This window comes from Dipodomys merriami, unplaced genomic scaffold, assembly GCF_024711535.1.
Source record: "Dipodomys merriami isolate MVZ:Mamm:240054 unplaced genomic scaffold, mDipMer1.0.p SCAF_9, whole genome shotgun sequence".
In the NCBI taxonomy this organism is placed as follows: Eukaryota; Metazoa; Chordata; class Mammalia; order Rodentia; family Heteromyidae; genus Dipodomys; species Dipodomys merriami.
In genome coordinates, this window is record NW_027206512.1 from 34,642,205 (window position 1) to 34,662,526 (window position 20,322).

The 20,322-nt window shown below is 38.2% G+C and overlaps 1 protein-coding gene across 1 annotated transcript; it reads right to left on the reverse strand.

The window, feature by feature from the left end:
- Positions 1 to 919: 919 nt before the first annotated feature.
- Exoc1l (exocyst complex component 1 like) lies at positions 920 to 16,478 on the reverse strand. The gene is made up of 3 exons (XM_070013071.1): positions 16,358 to 16,478; positions 5,080 to 5,210; positions 920 to 1,186 (listed from the first exon to the last, which is right to left on the reverse strand). The coding sequence occupies exons 1-3, from the start codon at positions 16,476 to 16,478 to the stop codon at positions 920 to 922; spliced, it is 519 nt and encodes a 172-aa protein (XP_069869172.1).
- Between the last annotated feature and the right edge of the window lie 3,844 nt (positions 16,479 to 20,322).

The following is a 20,322-nucleotide window of genomic DNA, read 5'->3' on the forward strand; positions in this document are numbered from 1 at the left end:
CTTGACTCCATGCCTATATTTGCTTGTCCAGCCTTTTAATTTATTCCTTTGGCCTAACACTTGTAAGTATTTATTCTTACAATACTTCCTTTTTTCTTATTATTACACATTACAGTCATTTTTGCAATTTCTTTTGAGTTAGTTTAGCCAAGTGCTACTCAATAGGGTGATTTTTTTTTACTCCCAGGGGAACATTAGTAAAGTGTGGAGACACTTCAGCTGTCATTACTGAAAGGGTTCTGATGGTATTGATACTGTTAAACAACCAGTAACACACACCCAGTTCCTCCACAACAAAGAATCTGTAGTCCAAAATGCCAGATATGCTAAAGGTGAGAACCACTGATCTAGTTCTCTCTAGAGCAGAGACTGCAATTCCCCACATCAGCTATACTATGATCCTGGGGTTGCGGTTAGAGGGATGGAGTGTAATAGGGAGGAATTGTGATGAAAACAAAGTCACATTAAGATGCATTTCCTTTGATATATTCTTTTCAGCATTTCCACTCCAGGAAAGCTGCTTTCCACTAGCAAGAGGAAAGAGACAGTTGGGAACAGAGGATGAAAATAATCTGGAGTCTTAAAAGCCATATAATTGACCCTATTCTAGATTTCAAGTCTTCTTATCCATGAACCCAGGATCGCTTTCCTTATCTCTAGTTTTAAAAAAAGTACTTCCTTACACTTTTTAGAAGTATCCAAATTGAGTCAACACCATGCAAAGTTACAATAAAATTCAAGGGCAAAAAAGTTCCAAATGAATGATTGCGTTAAAACACATTTCATTATAATTCACAAAGCATCATTTTATTTCCATCTAAATGATAACCACTGATGAAAAGACAAAAAAAGTTGACTCTCAAGATTTATTTGAGGAAACATTTTCTGGAGCATTGATGAAATAATGCACGATACATCTTTAAAGTGGCAGGGGACAAAGGGACAGACACACAAGATTGAAAGCATAAAAGCATATTCTCATGAGAACCAAGCAATCCTTGTTATTGGAGGACCAAATGGAATCATCATTAATGTAAGTAGAATCAAAATTCACAATCTGTAAGTCCTTCTTGAGATATGCATGATTCAGCTTATTTACAGTTCGAGCAAATGCGTACTTAGAAGCACAACTATATGCTTCCAAGCAGTACACTTTCTTGAAGTGCAGGTCAAAAAATGGATTGTCCTAGAAGAGAAGGAGAAACGTGATTTAATTAGCATCCATGAAAGTAGTTTCCTGGATTCTCTCATATTATCTTGGGTATATTTATTGATTGTAAATTATCAGTATCAAACATAGCTCTGAAAACTACAGATTAACTTTCCAAAGTACTAGATCCAATTATAATTGCCACTAAGAAATTAACAATATACTAAAAAAAGAGAAAAAATAACAATATAAAAGATCATTGCTTAAATTATTTTTTTAATTAGTGGTTTTAGCTTATAGCTATTTGAAATGAGCACATATGTATTTTATATTAAATCTTTTTTTTTTCTTTAGGATCTGAGCCTATATGCATCCCATACAAACAGCAAAATTTCTGGCTTTGTAAATAACTTTTTAAAAAGCACACACATGTCCTCAAAACAATTTTATGCATTGAAATTCTCTTCCCCTTCAATTCAGATGCTCTGACCATCCTTCTTTATCTTGATTGTCAATTTTCTGGAGTTTTTTCATACCTTTTCCTACTGTGCCTGCCCTTTTCCTTTATTTTTACTTTTAGAAGATGTGTCCATAGCTAGATTTCAGCGTGCTCACCTTTTTTTTTTTTTTTTTTTTTTTGCAGTTGGATGTGATGCTTGAACTTAGGACCTGAGTGCTGTTGCTGAGCTTTTTTCTTTTTTTTAAAAATTTATTGTTATTGTTAAGGTGTTGTACAGAAAAGATACCATTTCTAAATTTTTATTTATTTATTTTAAATTACTCTTTTATTATCCTTAACTAATTGTAAAAAGGGGTTACTATTCATCAAATCAGTTTGTAAGTCCATATTTGCGAAGCATCTGTGTCTTCAATTATAAAAATAAAACGTGTTACATACATAACATGTATGGCTATCAAAGTGGATTGAGAGGATGGATAGGGATGGCAGAAGACAATAAACTCATTTACAAACTTCTGAGGGAGAAGAGGTTTCTCTATGCCTTTGCTAGGAGAGTGATTATTTGTGCTATTTCAAAAGTAAAAGAGGAAAGTACAGCATGACTAGTAAGATTTTTTTGGAAATTAGCATATAACATGTAAATTTCATATACAAACAACTTGGCTTTTGCAATTTCTCTTTCAAATAAAATTCTCAGGAGGCAGGGAAAATATCAGATGATCATTTGATTCTTAAAGAAAAGAATGAATGCAAAATTTGTAACATCCAGAGTAACTATTATAAAAGTGCTGGTCTGGGCCAGGCACTGGTGGCTCATGCCTGCAATCTTAGCTTCTCAGGAGGCTGAGATCTGAGGATCACGATCCGAAGCCAGCTGGAACAGAAAAGTCTCCATGAGACTCTTATCTCCAATTAACTGCTCAAAAAAAACCCCCAAACAAACAAGCAAAAAAACCCCAAACCCCAAACCAAAACCAAACCAAAACAACAACAGAAGAAAAAAAAACCCAACAGAAGTGTTACTGTGGCTCAAAGTGGTAGATCATTAGCCTTGAGCAAAATAGCTCAGAGACAATGCCCAGGCCCTGACTTCAAGCCCCATGACCACCACAACTACCAACAAAAAAGTGATGGTCTGTTTCATATATCATGCATATACACTATACACATACACAAACAAGTATGTGCCTTGTACTAACATTTAAGATTTAGGTTCAATGATATGATAGATATGCCAAATTGGCATACTATTTAGGGAAGCTTTTTTAAGCACTTATTTAAATAATGAACAATTGTGTTCTGAAGTATTCTTCTGGAAACATATTTTGTATTGACCATATATACTAATATGTTTAACCCATTCCTAAGTGTCTAACTTTGGGGAAAATAAATTGTCAGAAAAATATTATGTGAGTACTTAGAAACAAAGTAATGCCATCTACCATTCTCTGATCAAGATGCCCTGAAGATGCATCAAGTTTTAAATACAGAATTCCTAGATGATAGATTATAAAAGAAAGTATATACTGATTTTATTAAGGGAAAATTAAGATTAGATGATTAACCAAGTGTGATGCATTCCTAAAATGCTTCCCCTTGGGAGACTGAGGCAGGATGATTAAAAGTTCAAGAAGACTTTGTTTCAATAAAAGAACCAAACAGAAACAAAACAGAACAAAACAAGTTCCAGGCTAGCTTTGACTACCTAGCATGATCCTTTCTTGAAAAAAAAAAGGTTAAGTGATGATTAATCAAGGCAGAATTAAGCATTTGAGGTGAATTCTCCACTGTGCCCTCAGAGTCTAGTAAGGCCTGGAATATTATGCATCCTTAATAAATAGCTGAATGAATAAACAAATAGGGTAGTTTCTGGAGGCAAAATAACCTAAAGAGGACAAATTAATGAATTATTATAGTCTGGCTCTACCACTGAATAGCTAGGTGACTTTGAGCAAGTCAACTAGTCTTTTTAAGTCTCTTTACCCTCTTGCAAAATAGTACCAATATTAGAATCTTATTCATGGAATTTTATGAGGGTGTTTGAATTTTCAAATGAGAGGAGCTTAGCTTGGTTCCTGACACCTTGTATGAATTTACTAAGTGTGGGGAATGATAGCTACCGATTCCTTAGAGCACTTGGCCCTACCTGCTTTGTCATTGTATTATTGACTTGGTAAAGCTTTAAATGTTGTATTAATTAATTAATTAATTTTTGCCGGTCATGGGGCTTGAACTCTGGGCCTGGGCGCTGTCCCTCAGCTCTTCAGCTCAAGGCCAGCACTCTACATCTTGAGCCACAGTGACACTTCCAGTTTTCTAGTGGTTTATTGGAGATCAGAGTCTCACGAACTTTTCTGTCTGAGCTGGCTTTGAACTGTGATCCTCAGATCTCAGCCTCCTGAGTAGCTAGGATTACAGGCATGAGCCACAGGCGCCTGGCTGTATTTATTAAATTTCTATCAGACTACAGTGATAGCAACCCCCCAAATATTCGAAGAGTTGATGTGTTGAAATAATAGGTCAAATTAATGTTAGTTATTAGAATAAAGAATAAATGAATTTCATTTCTAATGAATTAAATGATAACATCACAAATACTTAGTGAGTGTGTAATATCTATCAGGCAGAAGTCAATGAAATGATTTAAAAAACATGGTCCTAATGTTTGAGGAGCTTCCAATCTAAAGGGGAGATAGGGTGACCCCAACCACTGTAGTTTGTAGGGTTATGGCTAAAATACATTGACATCCAGGACAAAAGAATATATGGGATGGGGAGTTATAAGGACTTTACTCAATGTGAAATCTGGTTTGGGGGTATAAGATGGGAGTGTTGGGAATTCTCAGCCTTGAGAATTTATCCTTAACTAAGCATTGTTGACATACAAAATTCAAAGGGGGAGTGATGAACTCTCCATCAATGGAAGAACTGAAGAACAAACTGGGAAAACCACTAGTTAAGGAGTCAAGTGGGGAGATTTGAATACCCATGCTTCTGTCCTGTTAGCTCTAAGATTGTAGGATGCCCAAGTAATTCAACCCTTCTGGAAGATAAAGTGCGCTTGCCAACAGAGGCTTTGAACCCCATAATTCACAGAGGAAATTGAGATGAGAGAGAAAGAGACAGAGAGAAAGACAGAGAGGCAGAGAGAAGCAGAAAAACATCCTATGTTTGGAAAAATGACATTTAATATTTCAGGATTGACTGGTAGATTATATTTTAGCCTATTAAGAGGAACTTGGGAAAGATGTTTTTCAATTTAATAGACAAAATTCCAATTCAAACCTCATAAAAGCAGAACAACAAAAAGCCAGTAGATCATCGCAGGAAATTAATCCATACCATGTAAGAACAATATGATGTCACCTTCACACTCAGAATATGCAAAGAAGAGGTAAAGCAGGATATTGGATATAAAGATCTCCAGCACATTGATTCTACATCTCCCTTATAAAGGGTCAACACTTACCGTGTCTGCCTCTTTCCCATCAATCATCTGCAGATCATTCAAAGACCACTTTTTTGTTACTTCATATTTTTCATCTAAACCTATTCTGTAGTGTTTCACCATAATTATTTTTACTTCTTCAGTTTTGGTCACTGTAGAACAGAAAAAAATATTTCATTTATAAAAAGAAACCTTAAGAGAGGACAACTTAGTTCACTTGCACTGTGCAGTGTTTATGTAATTTTTTTAAAGAATGACTTTGAATCTAAATTATAGCTATACCCAAATTTGAGCCCTAGTGTATCTGAACCTTTGTGTCACATCTCCAAATTTGCTCAACATTATTTTTATTTTTCTGCTACAATGGTGTTTGTACTGCCACAGTGATGGCTGTTCAATAGAGCACTGAGAGATGTGATTTGAACTCTGATTGGATGGAGAAGAGCCTAATGATAGCGTATAGTCAAAAATCAAAGTATTTACTAAAGACAGGTACTGGTGGCTCATGCCTGTAATCCTATCTGTTCAGGAGGCTGAGATCTGAGGATTTTGATTTGCAGGAAAGTCTGTGAGAATCTTATCTCCACTAAACTACCAAAAAATCCAGAAGTAGAGCTGTGATTTAAGCGGTAGAACATTAGCTTTGAGTGAAAGAAACTCAGGGACAGTGCCCAGGCCCTGAGTTTATGCCTCAGGACCAGCACATACCCAAAAGTGATTTACCAGAACAAGTTGTGATTTCAACTTATGACAGTTTAAGAATGTAAGGGGGAAAAAAAGCGCGTTTTGCTCACACCCCGGAACTGAAGGGCAGCTAAACGGGACTGTGGGACTCTGATACCTTCATCTAAACAGGGCTGTAAAGGTATCTGCACACCACTACTATTGCCCCATTTGGTGGTATTTGGGACTTTTCAATTCTCTCAAATGTGTCTCTCAAACTCTAGCATTTAACACAAGTGGCTAGCACAGAAGGTTTTAGTTCTTGGAAAGACATGGGGTGAATCTTTGCTTATTTATGTGAACAAAATGAGGGAAGTAATTTATTTCTGAAGCCATTTATCTTTGATCTCACTCAGACATCAGAAGAACCAACATCTGAGCATAGAGGTTCTACAATAGAAACTATCAATCACTGGGTTAAGAAAAGAATATGTACTGAGTATTTTCTATTTGATTACTAGATTATAGATGCCACAGGAAAGATAGATCAGGATATGGTCCCTGCCTTCTAGAGATTGATGGTCTTGTTAAGGAGATCAGTTCTACCACATGATCACATATACGAGTATATTTTAAAACAGATGGGGATAGATGGTTTAAATTTACTTTCAGGATGGATAGTGTCACCAGGCATGGTAGCTCATGGCCAAAATCACAACTACACAGTAGGTAGAGATAAGAAGGAATACAGTTTGAAATCAACCTGGGCAAAAAAAAAATTAGCAAGACTCCATATCAACAAATAAGTGGAGCATGGTAGCACACACCTGTCATCCCAGTTATGCAGGAGACTGTATTAAGATGAACACAGTCTAACATGGGCCCTGGGTGAAAATTCAAGGTACTATCTGAAAAGTTACTTAAATGAAAAAGGTCTACAGGAATAAGAATAATTAAACCCACTAAAAACTGTTAACAAGTTATGTAAATATCATAATCCCTTTGGGCAGTTAACCTAGGCTAATAAACAAGGTAGTAAACAGCTGTCCTAACCAGAAGGAGGCTCTCAGTTCAACTCTAGTACTGAAAAAAAGGAAGTAAAAAAAAAAAGTTGGAATAAGTTGTAGCTTCTAAGAGTTAGACTAGAATTTATTTGAGGGAAAGTTGTTTTTGTTTTTTGTTTTGTCAGCTGTGGGGCTTGAACTCAGGGCCTGGGCACGGTCCCTGAGCTCTTTTGCTCAAGGCTTTGAGCCACTTTGAGCCACAGCTCTACTTCCAGTTTTTTGGAGATTAATTGGAGATAGCGTCTCACAGACTTTCTTGACCACACTGGCTTTGAACCTTGGTCCCCAGATCTCAGCCTCCTGAGTAGCTAGGATTACAGGCATGAGCCACCAGTGCCCGGCAAGAGAAAGATTTCTTTTGGATCTGGGAGGCACCGGTTTGGAATGCTGCTATAGTGTGAATACGTCCCCGGTGTTGCTGTGTTGGAAACTGAATGCCCAATGCCATGATGTTGAGAGGTGGGTCCTATAATCCTGTAAGAGACGATGAGGTCACAGCTCTACCTTCATGCACATGGGTGACTGCAGTCATCACAGAAGTGGACAGCCGCTGTGGGGATGGATTCGGATTAAAGAATGAGTCTGTCTACCTTTCCATTCCCCTCCAAGCCCTCTCAGCCATGGGATAACACAGCAAGTAGCCCCTTCCGAACCTTGGACTTCCCAGCCTCCGGAACTGTAAGAAACAAACCTCTGGCCTTTATAAATTACCCAGTCTCGTGTCTTCTGTTACAGCAGCGTGGGACAAGACCCATGTCCCTCAGATTCCGTAGCTACTACATAACGCAACACAACACAGTCCTAGTGGCAGGTAAGTGCAGTGGAGCAGACCTCCTCTGTGGAAAGGCACGGGGAAGTCTCAACGCCAGCGTGGATGGGACTAGGATCAAGTGAGTAATAGGGTTGCAGAGAGGCTTGGGGAAATGCTCTGAAAGGCTCTGCATCTGAAGGCCCCTTCTTCGGGCTGGGGAGGCTGGCCTGGATATTTTTGGCTCCAGAATCTGGGATCCATTTGGACTGTGATGCTCCTCTGAAGGTGCAGGTGACTCCAAAATCAAGGAGACCATCTGAGCTCAGACTTGCTGATCGAGCTTGGCTTGGGGCCCTCTGGAGAAATGAGTCAGAGCTGGCCTACAAGTCTAAGACAAGGCCTCGAGTCACACGTTCTGTGGACATTCGTACAACACAATACCCATTCAATAGGGGCCTTCCTCTTGGAGCTGGGGACTAATAAAATACTACCCTTAAAAAAGAGTGATGTGTAAGATCTATTACAGAAGAAAAGAAAGAAGAACTGGGAACTCTGAAGGGTACAACGTGACTTGTCTGGGTTGTGCATTGGTTTCCTGAGTTAGGTAAGAGTTAAAAAATAAAATAAAAGAGATAAGAAGACGGGAGGCCAAATGCTATGCCTTAGGTCAAGTGGTCCAGAGGTTTGGGAGAGGAGGGATGACACCTTTTGAGGATGGAGGGACTGAGGGTTGTGTTTGGAGAGGACCTCAGCAGATCTTAGCCTGGAGGTCAGTGGATGGCTGCGATCCCTCCTGATTGGGTGTGGAGTGAATGGTCTCTTCTTGTATATTTCTCTAACCCTAAAATGGGTCCCTCTTCCTGGGTCTAGAGGCCAGCTTTGGGAAGAAGGGAGGACCAGAAAAGAAGCTGTTAGACAGAGGTGTGGAAGTGTAGGGGTACCTGAGCTCATCACACTTGCAAAGGATAAGTTATTGGCAGTGGTTCCTTCCAGCAAGAGGCAGTTGGGTCCATGCAGAACAAAGCTCTACTTTAGAACCAAAGGATTCTGCTCTTGTTCAGCTGGAGATCTCGCTGGAAGAGGGATAAGGAGAGATAGAGAAATAACTGGCGACTGTATGAAAATGTAGGCTACCTTATTTACATGTTATGAGACCAGCTGATTGACTGGAGAGTTTCTTACTCAATTAAGTCCATAAATATTTGAGTGCTCTTTCTGTACCAAGTACAATGCTAGGAATTGAAATAATTCGTTCTCATCAGACGTTCTTCCTGTTCTCACTAAGAGGGAGTGATGGGTGGCAAGAGAAAGAAAGCATGCTCAAACAAGGCATGGACAGGGAAAGGGAGGAGCAGAAAGGATGGATGGCTTCAGCTGACTGAGCAGCAGGAAGTGCTCCCTGAGGGAGGACTCAGTTGTAAAAGGCAGTGGAACTCAGGAGAATGAAGGTAAAGAGAGTTCTAGGACAACAAATAAGAAATACGCATCACTTGTGAGTCACTGCAAGAACTTGGTATTATTGACATACAATGACGGGGAAGACAGGTGGTAGGAAGCAAGTTAGACAGGAGGTTAGTCCCTCTTGACTGGAATAGTGAGCTAAGGAGTTCATATGTTGTTTTGAAAGCTGAGCAGAACGAAGAGAAATGTCACTGAGGAATTTTAAGCAAATGGACAGGGTATGATTTAAATTGTAGATAATAAATTGGAAGTTCCATTAATTAATTAAAATTTAAATTTATTTATTTAATTAATTAAATTTTTATTAATTTTAAATTAATTTTAATTAATTAAAATTAAAAATTAATTAATTTTTGTCTGTCATGGGGCTTGAACTCTGGGTCTGGGTGCTGTTCCTGAGCTCTTCAGCTCAAGGTGAGTGCTCTACCACTTGAGCCACAGCACCACTTCCAGTTTTCTGGTGGTTCATTGGAGAGAAGAGTTTCACAGACTTTCCTTTCCTGGGCTGGCTTTGAACCACGATCCTCAGATCTTAGCTCCCTGAGTAGCTAGGATTACAGACAGGAGCCACCAGCACCCAGCACATGAAGAATAGTTTGAAGGCCTGGGTGGCGGGGGAGAAGGGAGAGGATGCTCCCACCCATTGACTTCCTTACATTAATAGTCATTGTTCCACCAGCACCAACCTAAGAAAATACAAGACCCTGCTTTCAAAGCTTGCCTTTGATGAAATTCAGAGTGAGAATAGCCTTCTTAATCTGCCAGAATAGCCTCTTCTACAGCCAGGGAGGCTCCAAGAATTTCCTTTAGCTGGGAGCCAAAGAAATCTGCTCAGTCTGGATTTGACCCAATCCCTAATTCCCACACTTGAGCTTTGCAGCCAGCTGAAATTAAACGGCCACCTCCACATTAACACAGCAGCACAACGCTTTCAGACAGAAATGTGCTTATCCAGTGAAAATGTGAGAGAACGGATTGCTCTAACATTCGTGACGCAATTATGGTGTAGGGAGAAATATCCTTGGACCTAGGGAACTTCAAAATGAGCTCGCTGCAGTTTCAATATTTCACCCAGCACTTGCAGAGGTCCAGTCTTAACTTCCTAACAATCATTTATTTTTGGTTTTAATTTTTAAATAACCATTGCCATTAATAAGTAACTGTTACTTTGGAAAAAATAGGAAGCATTATTCATGAGACTAAATGGAAAGAGAATAGGCCAATTTATTCACTGTAATTTGGCAGAATAGAGGGAAACCAGTAGCTCACAAGTTGCATGGGAATGCACCAAATAAATAGATAACTTATTTTATAACCCTCTTGCTATGTAATGGTTTTCATCATTTAAATGAGCTAATAGGAGAGAAAAGTTGTTCTAAGATACCAAAGAAAGACAACTCCATGAAATGGAACAATATATTCATGATCAGTGATTTCACTGAAAGTAATTATATAAATGTATAATATTTTCTAGAAATAATATGTAAGCAAATAATATTTTGCTAGAAGTATTTATATGAAGTCAATTTGAGGACTATCCTGGGGATCTTTAAAATATTAAAATGATTTCTGGGAAGCCGTGGCTCACTCCTGTAATCCAAGATCTCAGGAGACTGGGATCTAAGGATCATGATTCCAAGCCACCCTGGGCAGGAACATCCATGAGACTCTTACCTCCAAATAATCACCTGAAAAGCCAGAAGTGGAGGTGTGAGTCAAGTGGTAGAGCAGCAGTCTTGAGCAGAAAAAGCTAAGGTGTAGCTCCCAGGCTGTGACTTCAAGCCCCAGTACTGGTACCCTTGTGAGTGTGTGCATACACACACACACACACACACACTCTCTCTCTCTCACACACACACACACGCTTGGCTCTAAGAAAGTTAAGGTGTGTGTTACTACAGAATAGGAAGATGGAAGAGAAAGAAGGGATTTGGGGGGAGCACAAGGGCCACAGTAATAGAGGCCCACATAAGGGCTGCCTTATGAACTCCAATCTAGCACGTTCTCAGAGCAATATAGCAGGGTGATGGGCACAAAGGTATTGAGGCTAAAAGCCTTCATTTATCACTCACTAACAGGTAATCTTGGGCAAGTTCTTTAGCCACTATAAGCCTGGACTTTGTCATCTATAAGAGAAATAAAATACTATGAGTGGAGTACTTAAAGTGGGTTGTTGCTTAGAAACAATGTGGCAAATGGAAAGAAAACTCAGGTTTGGGGTTTTTACTACCTGTAACCTTGGGCTAATCACCTAATTTCTTGTGGCCAGGTTCTCTTCATCTGCAATATGGGAATGCTACCTAATTTACAATGCTGTCATGAAGATAAATAATGCATAGAAATGGTGTCCGGTGGACTCATGCCTGACAGTAGGTATGCCTGACAACTTTTATTTAATTATCTGGACTATCGTTCTCATAATGAAAATTTCCAGTATCTTTGCATCTTCAAAGATCTGATATAAAGTTCCAGTTCACTCTATAAAAGATATAGTTTGGACATTAGAATAATTGGTAGATGAATTTTATCTCCACACTTGTATCTCCAAAGTAGTGAATTAGTCATTTGGAAAATGTGTCTCATGAGAAAATACCAGATGACATTATGGGTCATTGACTTTAGAGACAATACTAATATACACGTCACTGGCACAGACAAAGAAGTCACAACAAATGCAAAGCAATTCATGAATCCAAATAGAAAGCTTCATCATTTCTGTATTACAGTGTCTAACTGTAATTATCCAGATTTGGTGGAAGAGGGTGTTAGCATATACTATTTACATTTCTCCTTGAAGGTACTTGGCACTATTCCACAACTGTACTTTGTATGTGGGTGTGGGTGTACATGAGAAGGGGGGCTGGAGGGAGGGAGGGAGATGGAGAAGGAGAGGGAGATAGAGAAGGAGAGGGGGAGGGAGAAACAGAGAGAGGAGCACAGAGAAACAGATAGAAAGATAGACACACAGAAAGAGAAGTGAAAAATACAGAAAGATGTTTTTCTACTTTTAAAAGATAAAAAGCAGGAATTTAAAAATATTTCACAAATGATTTCAATATCAAATGTTTACTACTCATTTTACAATCCTGACTGTAAACAAGTTGTATGATAAATATTATATGTATTTGATTTTTAGTAAAATATACTTTCTACACATCAATTCTATATTCTTTCTTAATCTTTTCAAGTGGAGAATAAAAGTTTAGTCAGATTAGAATTTTTTCAAGTGTGTTCTGCTTTTTTGAGCTTAGGTTCCTAGGTTGTTGCAAACCTAACAGTATTCATACTTGTTAAAGGAAGTATTATAGAAAGGCTATAGAAGGGAAGTATCCATCATTATGAGTAAATCTGCAATGTGACAAATAAAAATGAATTCACCTATCAATCTCTGCTCTATTTTCAGAATCTATACATGGCCATTGAAGTATCTGTCTTTATTCTTATTGTTTTAAATGTTCCATGTGATTTTATTTTATTTTATTTTGTTGTTGTTTCCTTTGTGTAGAACACACAGGCCTATCCCCTGTTGTCACTGTACTTGATTTTGGTATCTTGTATATACATATGTCTAATCTGGGGGGGGAAGGGGAATAACGCAACACTGAAACAAGGACACAGGATGACCCATTGCAACAAGGATACCCACAGGACAGTATATAGAAAATGAACTTTACAATTTTGGGTGGGGAGGAGTGGTGGGGGGTGGGAGAGCGAAAGGATAGTGGGAAAACAACAAGGGAAGGGGTAACAATGATTGACAAGTAATGTACTCATCGCCTTACTCATGTAACTGTAACCCCTCTCTACAGGATCTTTACAATACAATAAATAAATATCTGTTGTCCATCCAATTGTGAACACTTAAAATATCATTCCTCATTTTTACTTGTACAAAACACTGTGAATTAGAAGGATAATTTAATCTTAATTTAGTGTTGAAAGAATAAATTCTCTCCAGATAATACTACTGCCCACTGAAATGAACACTTTGAAAAAATTCTTTAGTTTTATGCTTTCTGTTGTTAACATCCTGTTGTTAAGATTCTAATACAAATTTCATAACATTGGTTCTGAATGAAGTCTTGTTTTGTGATTGCTGTCTTATTTTATACTGGTAGTGTGAGTGATTTGACGAAATTTGTGAAATCATTTGGTTCACAAAGAAAAAGTTCTGTTTTCTCTATAAAACTGAGTAGAAACAAAAAAAACTAAAATGGGTAGAAACTTATGCATGCTATTTATATAAGTGGCATTTATTTTCAAATTTATATCTGTGAATGCAAATGTTCTCTAAAATAATAAATAAAATAATTAAAATAATTTAAGTGTGACTATCCATATAATTTAAAATATTTATATTACAGAGTATAATACACCAATCCCTTTTTATATATGAAGTAAATATACTTGTATATATATATATATATATATATATATATATATATCTTATTTTCACTGTAAGTTTGTATTTATGTCCTAGACCTACACATATTTCAACATAGATCTTTACAGTTAATATATTTTTCAGTATATTTTGAAAGTTTAACACTGTCTTTTATTGGTTTATAATTTGTCATGTTTCCTATAATTTACTCTGTTGGCTCTTTTCACAATGTGGCTTGAAGATAGAAATGTTTTTATTATCAGATATGTCAACACTGAGGCCAGAGGAGTTAATTATCTACCAATTTTACAACTGATAGACAGATAAAGAAAGGTCAGATTTGATAACCAGACATGATTCCTGGGATTCTAGGATCTGTTCCCCCATGTTCAGTTACTTCTCAGTTCTGACTAATGCTTCAATGTGCTATTTTAAGTCCTTCAAAAATTCTTGAATTCATTTGTACTTTCATTGCACATGTGTGATCTCTTCTTAGTACCTGAACATAAAAGAGCTTCCCCATCAGCAAATGCTGCATCGAAGTACCAGTGATAGTGGTTGTAGACCAGGGTAAGCTGGTCCCAGGGTGAAACAGCCATGCAAACCCTCAGGGCAAAGTGACAGCTCCCAGGAAATCCACTACATACATCCCAGTTCACTACAGAACTACAAAGAGGGACACTGAGTTTATGGCTCCTAGTTTTGATAGTCTGATTTTGATATATGTCAGTCCTCAGGTTTTGAGATTCCTGTAAAAGCCAGGTCAGATAAGCAGAGTTTAACCACTTTTAAACATATCTTCTTGAGTTTGAAAAACACATGATAGAATGCATGATTACTTCTGCAAGTTTGGAACTGCTGCGTTGCAAGGTACAAAGAGAAAAATCCTAACTATTCAACTCTACTCCTTGAAGATGAACAGTACTCCACACTTGGAATAACTTGCCTTAACAACTTCTCTATACCTGTTTGATTTACCTCAGTGGGAATTTTTTTGAGTGGAGTGTCTTCAATGACTATCTAAGTTTGTTGCATATCATTTAAACCACTGTTCTGTCAAAATGTTGGGTCAAGTGCTCTCAGATGATATAAACGAGAGCCACGGAAAGGTTGTGAACTGATATGACGTACGATGTTAACTTTTATCTGAAATATCACAGTAATTCTGAGTAGACCTTGTTCATTCCTTGTACATGTCAAATCAATGAATTTTTCCAAATGTTGAGTTCTAGGAGCTTAGTTAATTGTATAATTCTAGGAGTTTAGTGATATAATTCTAAGTTAGTAAATTATGTAATATCAGAGGGGAGGAAGTAAAGATGTATTTGGAAAATTAGGCATAAATTATGTGTTATATAAATATGCATAAATTATACAAATTAGATGTAAGTTAGTCTGATTATTTTATGTTGATAACTCTTTACAAATACTTCCTGCTGCTATACAACAATAATTTCACTTGATTGGCAAGAACCACAATAGGTACATCATTATTATATTCTCTCCAATAAAGCAAGTGAAAATAATTTTTGACAGTGATTTGATTAGGATACAAAATAAATTTTTACTTAAATTGGCTTAATTTATCTTTTTCATCACTAAATGTCTTTTGGGGGCGGGGTCAGTTGTGGGGCTTGAACTGTGGGCCTGAGTTCTGTCCCTGAGCTCTTCAGGTCAAGGTGCGTGCTCTACCACTTGAGCCACAGTGCCACTTCTGGTTTTCTGGTAGTTAATTGGAGATAAGAGTCTCATGTACTTTCCTTGCCTGGGCTGGCTTTGAACCACGATCCTCAGATCTCAGCCTCCTGTGTAGCTAGGATTACAAGTAGACATGAGCCACCGGTGCCCTGCTTAATGTCTTACTTTTTCTGAGCTGAATTTTTGTTTATATTTGTTGCTATGACAAGTACTTGTACTTTGTATGTAGAGCAAAATAAAAGTAAAATGCTAACATGTTAGATAAATATTACTACTCTTATTATTGGGTTAATACTACTGTTTGTTAGAAATGGTAGACTTTAAAAAGAACGCACTTTCTTTGAAGCTGTTCTATTTCCCTCATAGTATTCCCTCTTGAGAGCTTTAGGAAGGCCTTCTTCAACAATTACCAGAAACAGACTTATAACAAGTTCTTGTCTGAGAATATTATGTTCCTTGAGACGGCAAGTCCACCATGAACACTGAAAGTTCCTCAGCTCTTTCCTCCTAACCATCTGAAGTCAATGAAGTGGCGCAGGCAAGGAGAAGGATGCATATTAAATTCAATCCTTGCCAAAACATTTCTATCTAAATTTAGCACAAAAATCACAGGGGTGGAAAATCATAATTAAGTGCAAAAGCCTACACATGTCCAATTTTTGTGAATTTTAAAAACATGAGGGAAAATATTTATTTTACTAAATACAAATACTCTTGAGCTCTAAGTACTTTATACAACATCCCTTTGTCCTTAAAGTTCAATCTTCATGATAATTTCTACCATTGAAGTCCTGTTTTTTTATATAAGGGAAAAAATTTTAAAAATCTGTCTTCAGAAAACTACTAGGAAGTCTGCATAAATCTGGGAGGAGGAGGGGAAGAGGCAAAAACCTAAAAGGCTTTCTTTCTGTCCTAGAAGGAAGAAGAAAAACACTCGTGATCTAGAGTGGTTGAAAACAAGGCAGTTCTCCAATGTATTTAAAAATACCAGAGAAGTTTCTGTTGATTTTTTAAAAGTTCTTATATAAAAATAAAACGCATGCCATGTGAAAACAGAAGATCAGAGGCAAAAAAAAAAAAAAATCAGCCAGGAAGAGTACATATCCAGTTTCATTTCTGAACAGCTAGAGTATCATAATACAATTTTTTTTCTTTTTCTAAATTCCTCAATTTGATCACAAGAAGATGCAGTGCTGTGCAGGAAAATAAATACAAGGGAAAAAATCCCCCTCACCTCCCATACAAGTATGTAAGTAATTAATTGAACGAGCAGATTACCTGATACACAGAGGTAATACCTGTCCTGGACCGAGAACTCTATCTCAATAAACTCGTAGAGATGCTGAGAGAGTGGCTTAAACAGTTTCTTCTCCAAGTCCTCCTTTACCAATGATGACATTTCCTCCAGATCCACTTGGCCAAATATTTTGGCTCAAGATCCCACTTTCTCTCCTTCTGTTGCTTGGATATCTTGTTTAGATTTGTGAGCTTCCCCAATCTTCACAAAGTAAAATTTCTCCTTGGTAGCCAAGATCCAGGTTGCAGAGAGCACCTGATGGTCAGTCCCTAACTGCAGTAATTGCTTTGTAGCAAGCAAGCAAGCAGCCACAGCAGCAGCAGCAGCAACACTGGCCCCTGCGCCAGTCTTCAGCACCCAGCCCAGAGCAGGTTGCTGGAGCAATCCTGTGGCGCGTTGAGGAGGGAGCACATTTGAGAACACAGATCTACTTGTGGAGTCCCCCTGGTTCTAGCAGCCTTTCCCTTCACAGAAACGCTCTGGAGAGAAAGACCACTACTTCAGCTTGATGCCATTATATAAATCAGCTGTCTGGCTCTATTGATTGGGATCATCTTCCATTAAGAACTTTGCTCTCATCAGCAAGAGAAACAGGCATCCGTGCTTGCGCCTAACACTTCCAACAAGTCCCTCTTTGTCTTTTCTTCCCCCTCCTGCAGTATCTTCCTAGCTTGGCTTCTGTAAATAACTGCCCCAATTCCTGGGTCTAAATTATTTTTGAACTGGGTATTTATGGGCATATTTACTATTGTTATCTTTAAGTAGTTGTAAACAAAGGAATTTCAATTCGACCCATCAGTTTTTAAGTACAATGCATCTTGATCCATATCACCCCCTTTGATCATTCTCCCCCATCTCTCCCAGGCACATATACCTCCCGATTTATCTAGTTCTGAAATGAAAATTTTAGTGGTCCCATTTTAATTCACTAACAGATAAAACATACTAGATACCCACTGGATGAAGCATTATGTTTGTTTCTTGGAAGGGTGCATTTCCTATCTTCAAGAATTTAGGATCTAATAGAGACGAGCATATTAGATAATGATCATAAATATGTAAAAGTGAGAGCATGGCACAAAAAGAAATTGAACTATAGATTAGAAAAAGTATCTGCCTGAAAGTCTGATGAAGCATGGTGGGAGAGATCTGGAGCGAGAAGATTGAGAGAAAAGTCCTAAGGTGGAGGAAGGGGAGCAGACTGAAAAGAACACTCGGGATAAAGTGCAGCGTTAATACAATCCACTTCGAGAGTGTTCGACTGAGTCTTGCCTTTGAATACGCTGAATTTGGGTGTGGCCACTGTGATGATATTAAGTAGTGGAACTTGGCTGGTGCTTGTCACTCACGTTTGTAATCCTAGATATGCAGGAGGCTGAGACTTGAGAATGGTGGTGCAAAGCCAGCCCAAGCCGACAAATCCAGACAGTCTAACCTCCAATTAACCAGGGGGAAAAAAAGACAAGAAAGTGGAGGTGTGGCTGAAGTGGTAGAGGGTAAACCTTGAATGAAAAAGCTAAGCAAAGAGTGAGAGGTCCTGAGTTCTAAGAGCCTCAGCACTAGCACACACCTATAAAGGAGGTAGGACTTTAAGACTTTAAGAAGTGACTAGTTCAGTGAGGGTTCTCCCTTATTCATCATATTTAGGCCCTTATAAAAGAGGCTTTAGGCAGCCTAAGGCAGGCCTGTCCTCCCCTTCTTCCCCATGAAGACACAATGTCTCTCCCTTGAGTATGCAGTCTGTAGCAGATCCTCAAACCTATAAAAGTGTCTCAGATTTTCCAGCTTTGAGAATGAATAACTTTCTGTTCCCTTAAATGACTGAGTCTGTGGTATTTTGTTCTAGCAGCACAGACATGATGTTTGAGAGAACAAGAATAAGTCCTACTGCACTGAACTTGTAGGATATGTGAATGTCATAAGGAAGGCTAGGAAAAGAGCCTGGGGCCCAATCCTGAAGGGTCTTAAATGCCAGGTGAATTCTTTGGACTTTATTCTATAGAACTAGAGTGTTAATGAAGATATGGGAGCCATTCACTCAGTCACTCCTTTAATGGTATTTCTCAACGATTATGTGCAATGGCTCATTTCTGAGAACTGTGGAAGTGGTGATGGAAATTTAGGCCAATGCCTAAATGGGGGTAGATGGAAGATAAAGTAGTATAGGGGTGGTAGAACATGTGGGTGCATGAAACAGCAAGTGATAGATACAGAAGGGAATCCCATAGGGTCTGAAGCCTTCAGGCAGACAGTGTCAAGGTGACCTCAAGGTTTACAGACAGGAGTCTTAAGACCTTTTATTGTTTTCTGATCTGCTATACTGGCCTTTTGTCTTCAGGTTGCTGGGATTCAGCTCCAAACATGGAAAGAAAAAGGATTTGAACTCAAGGGCTTTGAGCTTGCTAGATTTGCTTGCTTGGCTGAGCTACACTTCCATTCTAACTTTTTGCTGTCTATTTTGGAGATGGAGTCTCATGGACATTTCTGCCTGGATGGCTTTGACCACAATCCTCCAGACCTCAAGTCTCCTGAGTAGTTAGGACTATAGGTATGAGCCTTTACCTTTCTCACACAGGTGAGAAGTGGCTCTTGTTGATTTTTGTCTACTTTTTTTTTTATTCAGGAAGTGAAAGGTTGTATTCTCTGAGACACTGAAAGTTCTATGAGGCAGACTTGCTATCTAGCCAAGGTGTGAGGTTTATAGAACCAGGCATATAACAGGTATTCTTGCATTTATTTATTTGCAAGTATTTACTAAAGAACAAAGAAGGGAACAAAACAGTTATGAATGACTAAAACTTTCTCTGCATATGATTTTGCAGTGGTGAAGTGGACATCTGTTATTCTTACCAATCACTTACCCTCTACCCATACCTACTCTTTCTCATTGCCATAAAGACAACACCTTCCACCGTGAGTCTCAAAAAATGCTCTACTGGAATGAAATAGTGCAATACTCTCTGAAGTTCTTAAGAAAACGATGTCCATGTTATTTCAGTATGGTCTTCAGTAATGTTGAGATTTCAAGTTTGGGAACAAACATGATCACTTCTAAATTCCAAGAATGAAATGTTCACCAGTAGTGTGCAGAAACAATAGGTCATTGTGCTGAGTACTGTTAGCTCTTTTCTGCTCCAAGCTGGCATTCTATCCTTGGAGCCACACCTTTTCCACATTATGTTGTGTATTCTTCCATATCAATTTAGTTGACTCATAGGGAAAAGCACGTTAGAAGATAAAAACTTCTCTCTTGATACAGAGTAATTACTGTGCTATATCAGAGCTGTTTTTAATGATGTTGTTCATGAATGTTTTCTTTCCAGATGATGATAGAAAAAATTATGCCAGGCTAAGAAAGAGAAAGAGCTCTCTTAAAGTTCAAATTAACTCTCGGGAAACCTAGTATTTAACATTGCTCTGTAAGAGAAAAGCATTTATGTATCACCTGTGCCTATACTTTATCTCTAAATGACTTACAATACCTTAAGCAAGACACATGCTATGTGAATAGTTGCCACACAGAATTGTTTAGTGGATAGTTACAAGGGGGAAAAAAGTCTGTGTAAGTTGAGTGCAGATGCAATGGGAAGCTATTTTCCATCTGTGGTTGGCTTAGACTCATCAATGCAAAATCCACAAATCTGAAGGGTGAAATGTATGCTCTTGTTTCTGCTTCTTTTCCTCTGGTAATGGGTTCACCACATGGTCTCATAACTCTGACTTTTGGAAGAGTTGTTAGAAAAAGCAGTCTTGTGTCTGAAGGGGAAAGAAAGCAAGTCTTTCTTCTGTGACATTTCTTTGTGAGGGTCTCTTTAACTCCCACTAAGACCTTGAATTTCTGTTTAGAAATTTACACAATGTGTAATTCTGTTTATATAATGTATCATGGGAGCAAGGCCTTAGCAAGGTCTCATCAATGCCTGGTTACTTATTGGAAAAAGTCTCC

What these genes read in the sequence shown, in the direction of transcription:
- Exoc1l (XM_070013071.1), bottom strand. Translation starts at nt 16,478, where the DNA reads ATGTCATCATTGGTAAAGGAGGACTTGGAGAAGAAACTGTTTAAGCCA. An exon ending in GTATTACCTCTGTGTATCAG is followed by an intron (nt 5,211 to 16,357) that starts GTAATCTGCTCG and finishes TCTGTTCTACAG; the next exon opens with TGACCAAAACTGAAGAAGTA. An exon ending in ATGGGAAAGAGGCAGACACG is followed by an intron (nt 1,187 to 5,079) that starts GTAAGTGTTGAC and finishes CTTCTCTTCTAG; the next exon opens with GACAATCCATTTTTTGACCT.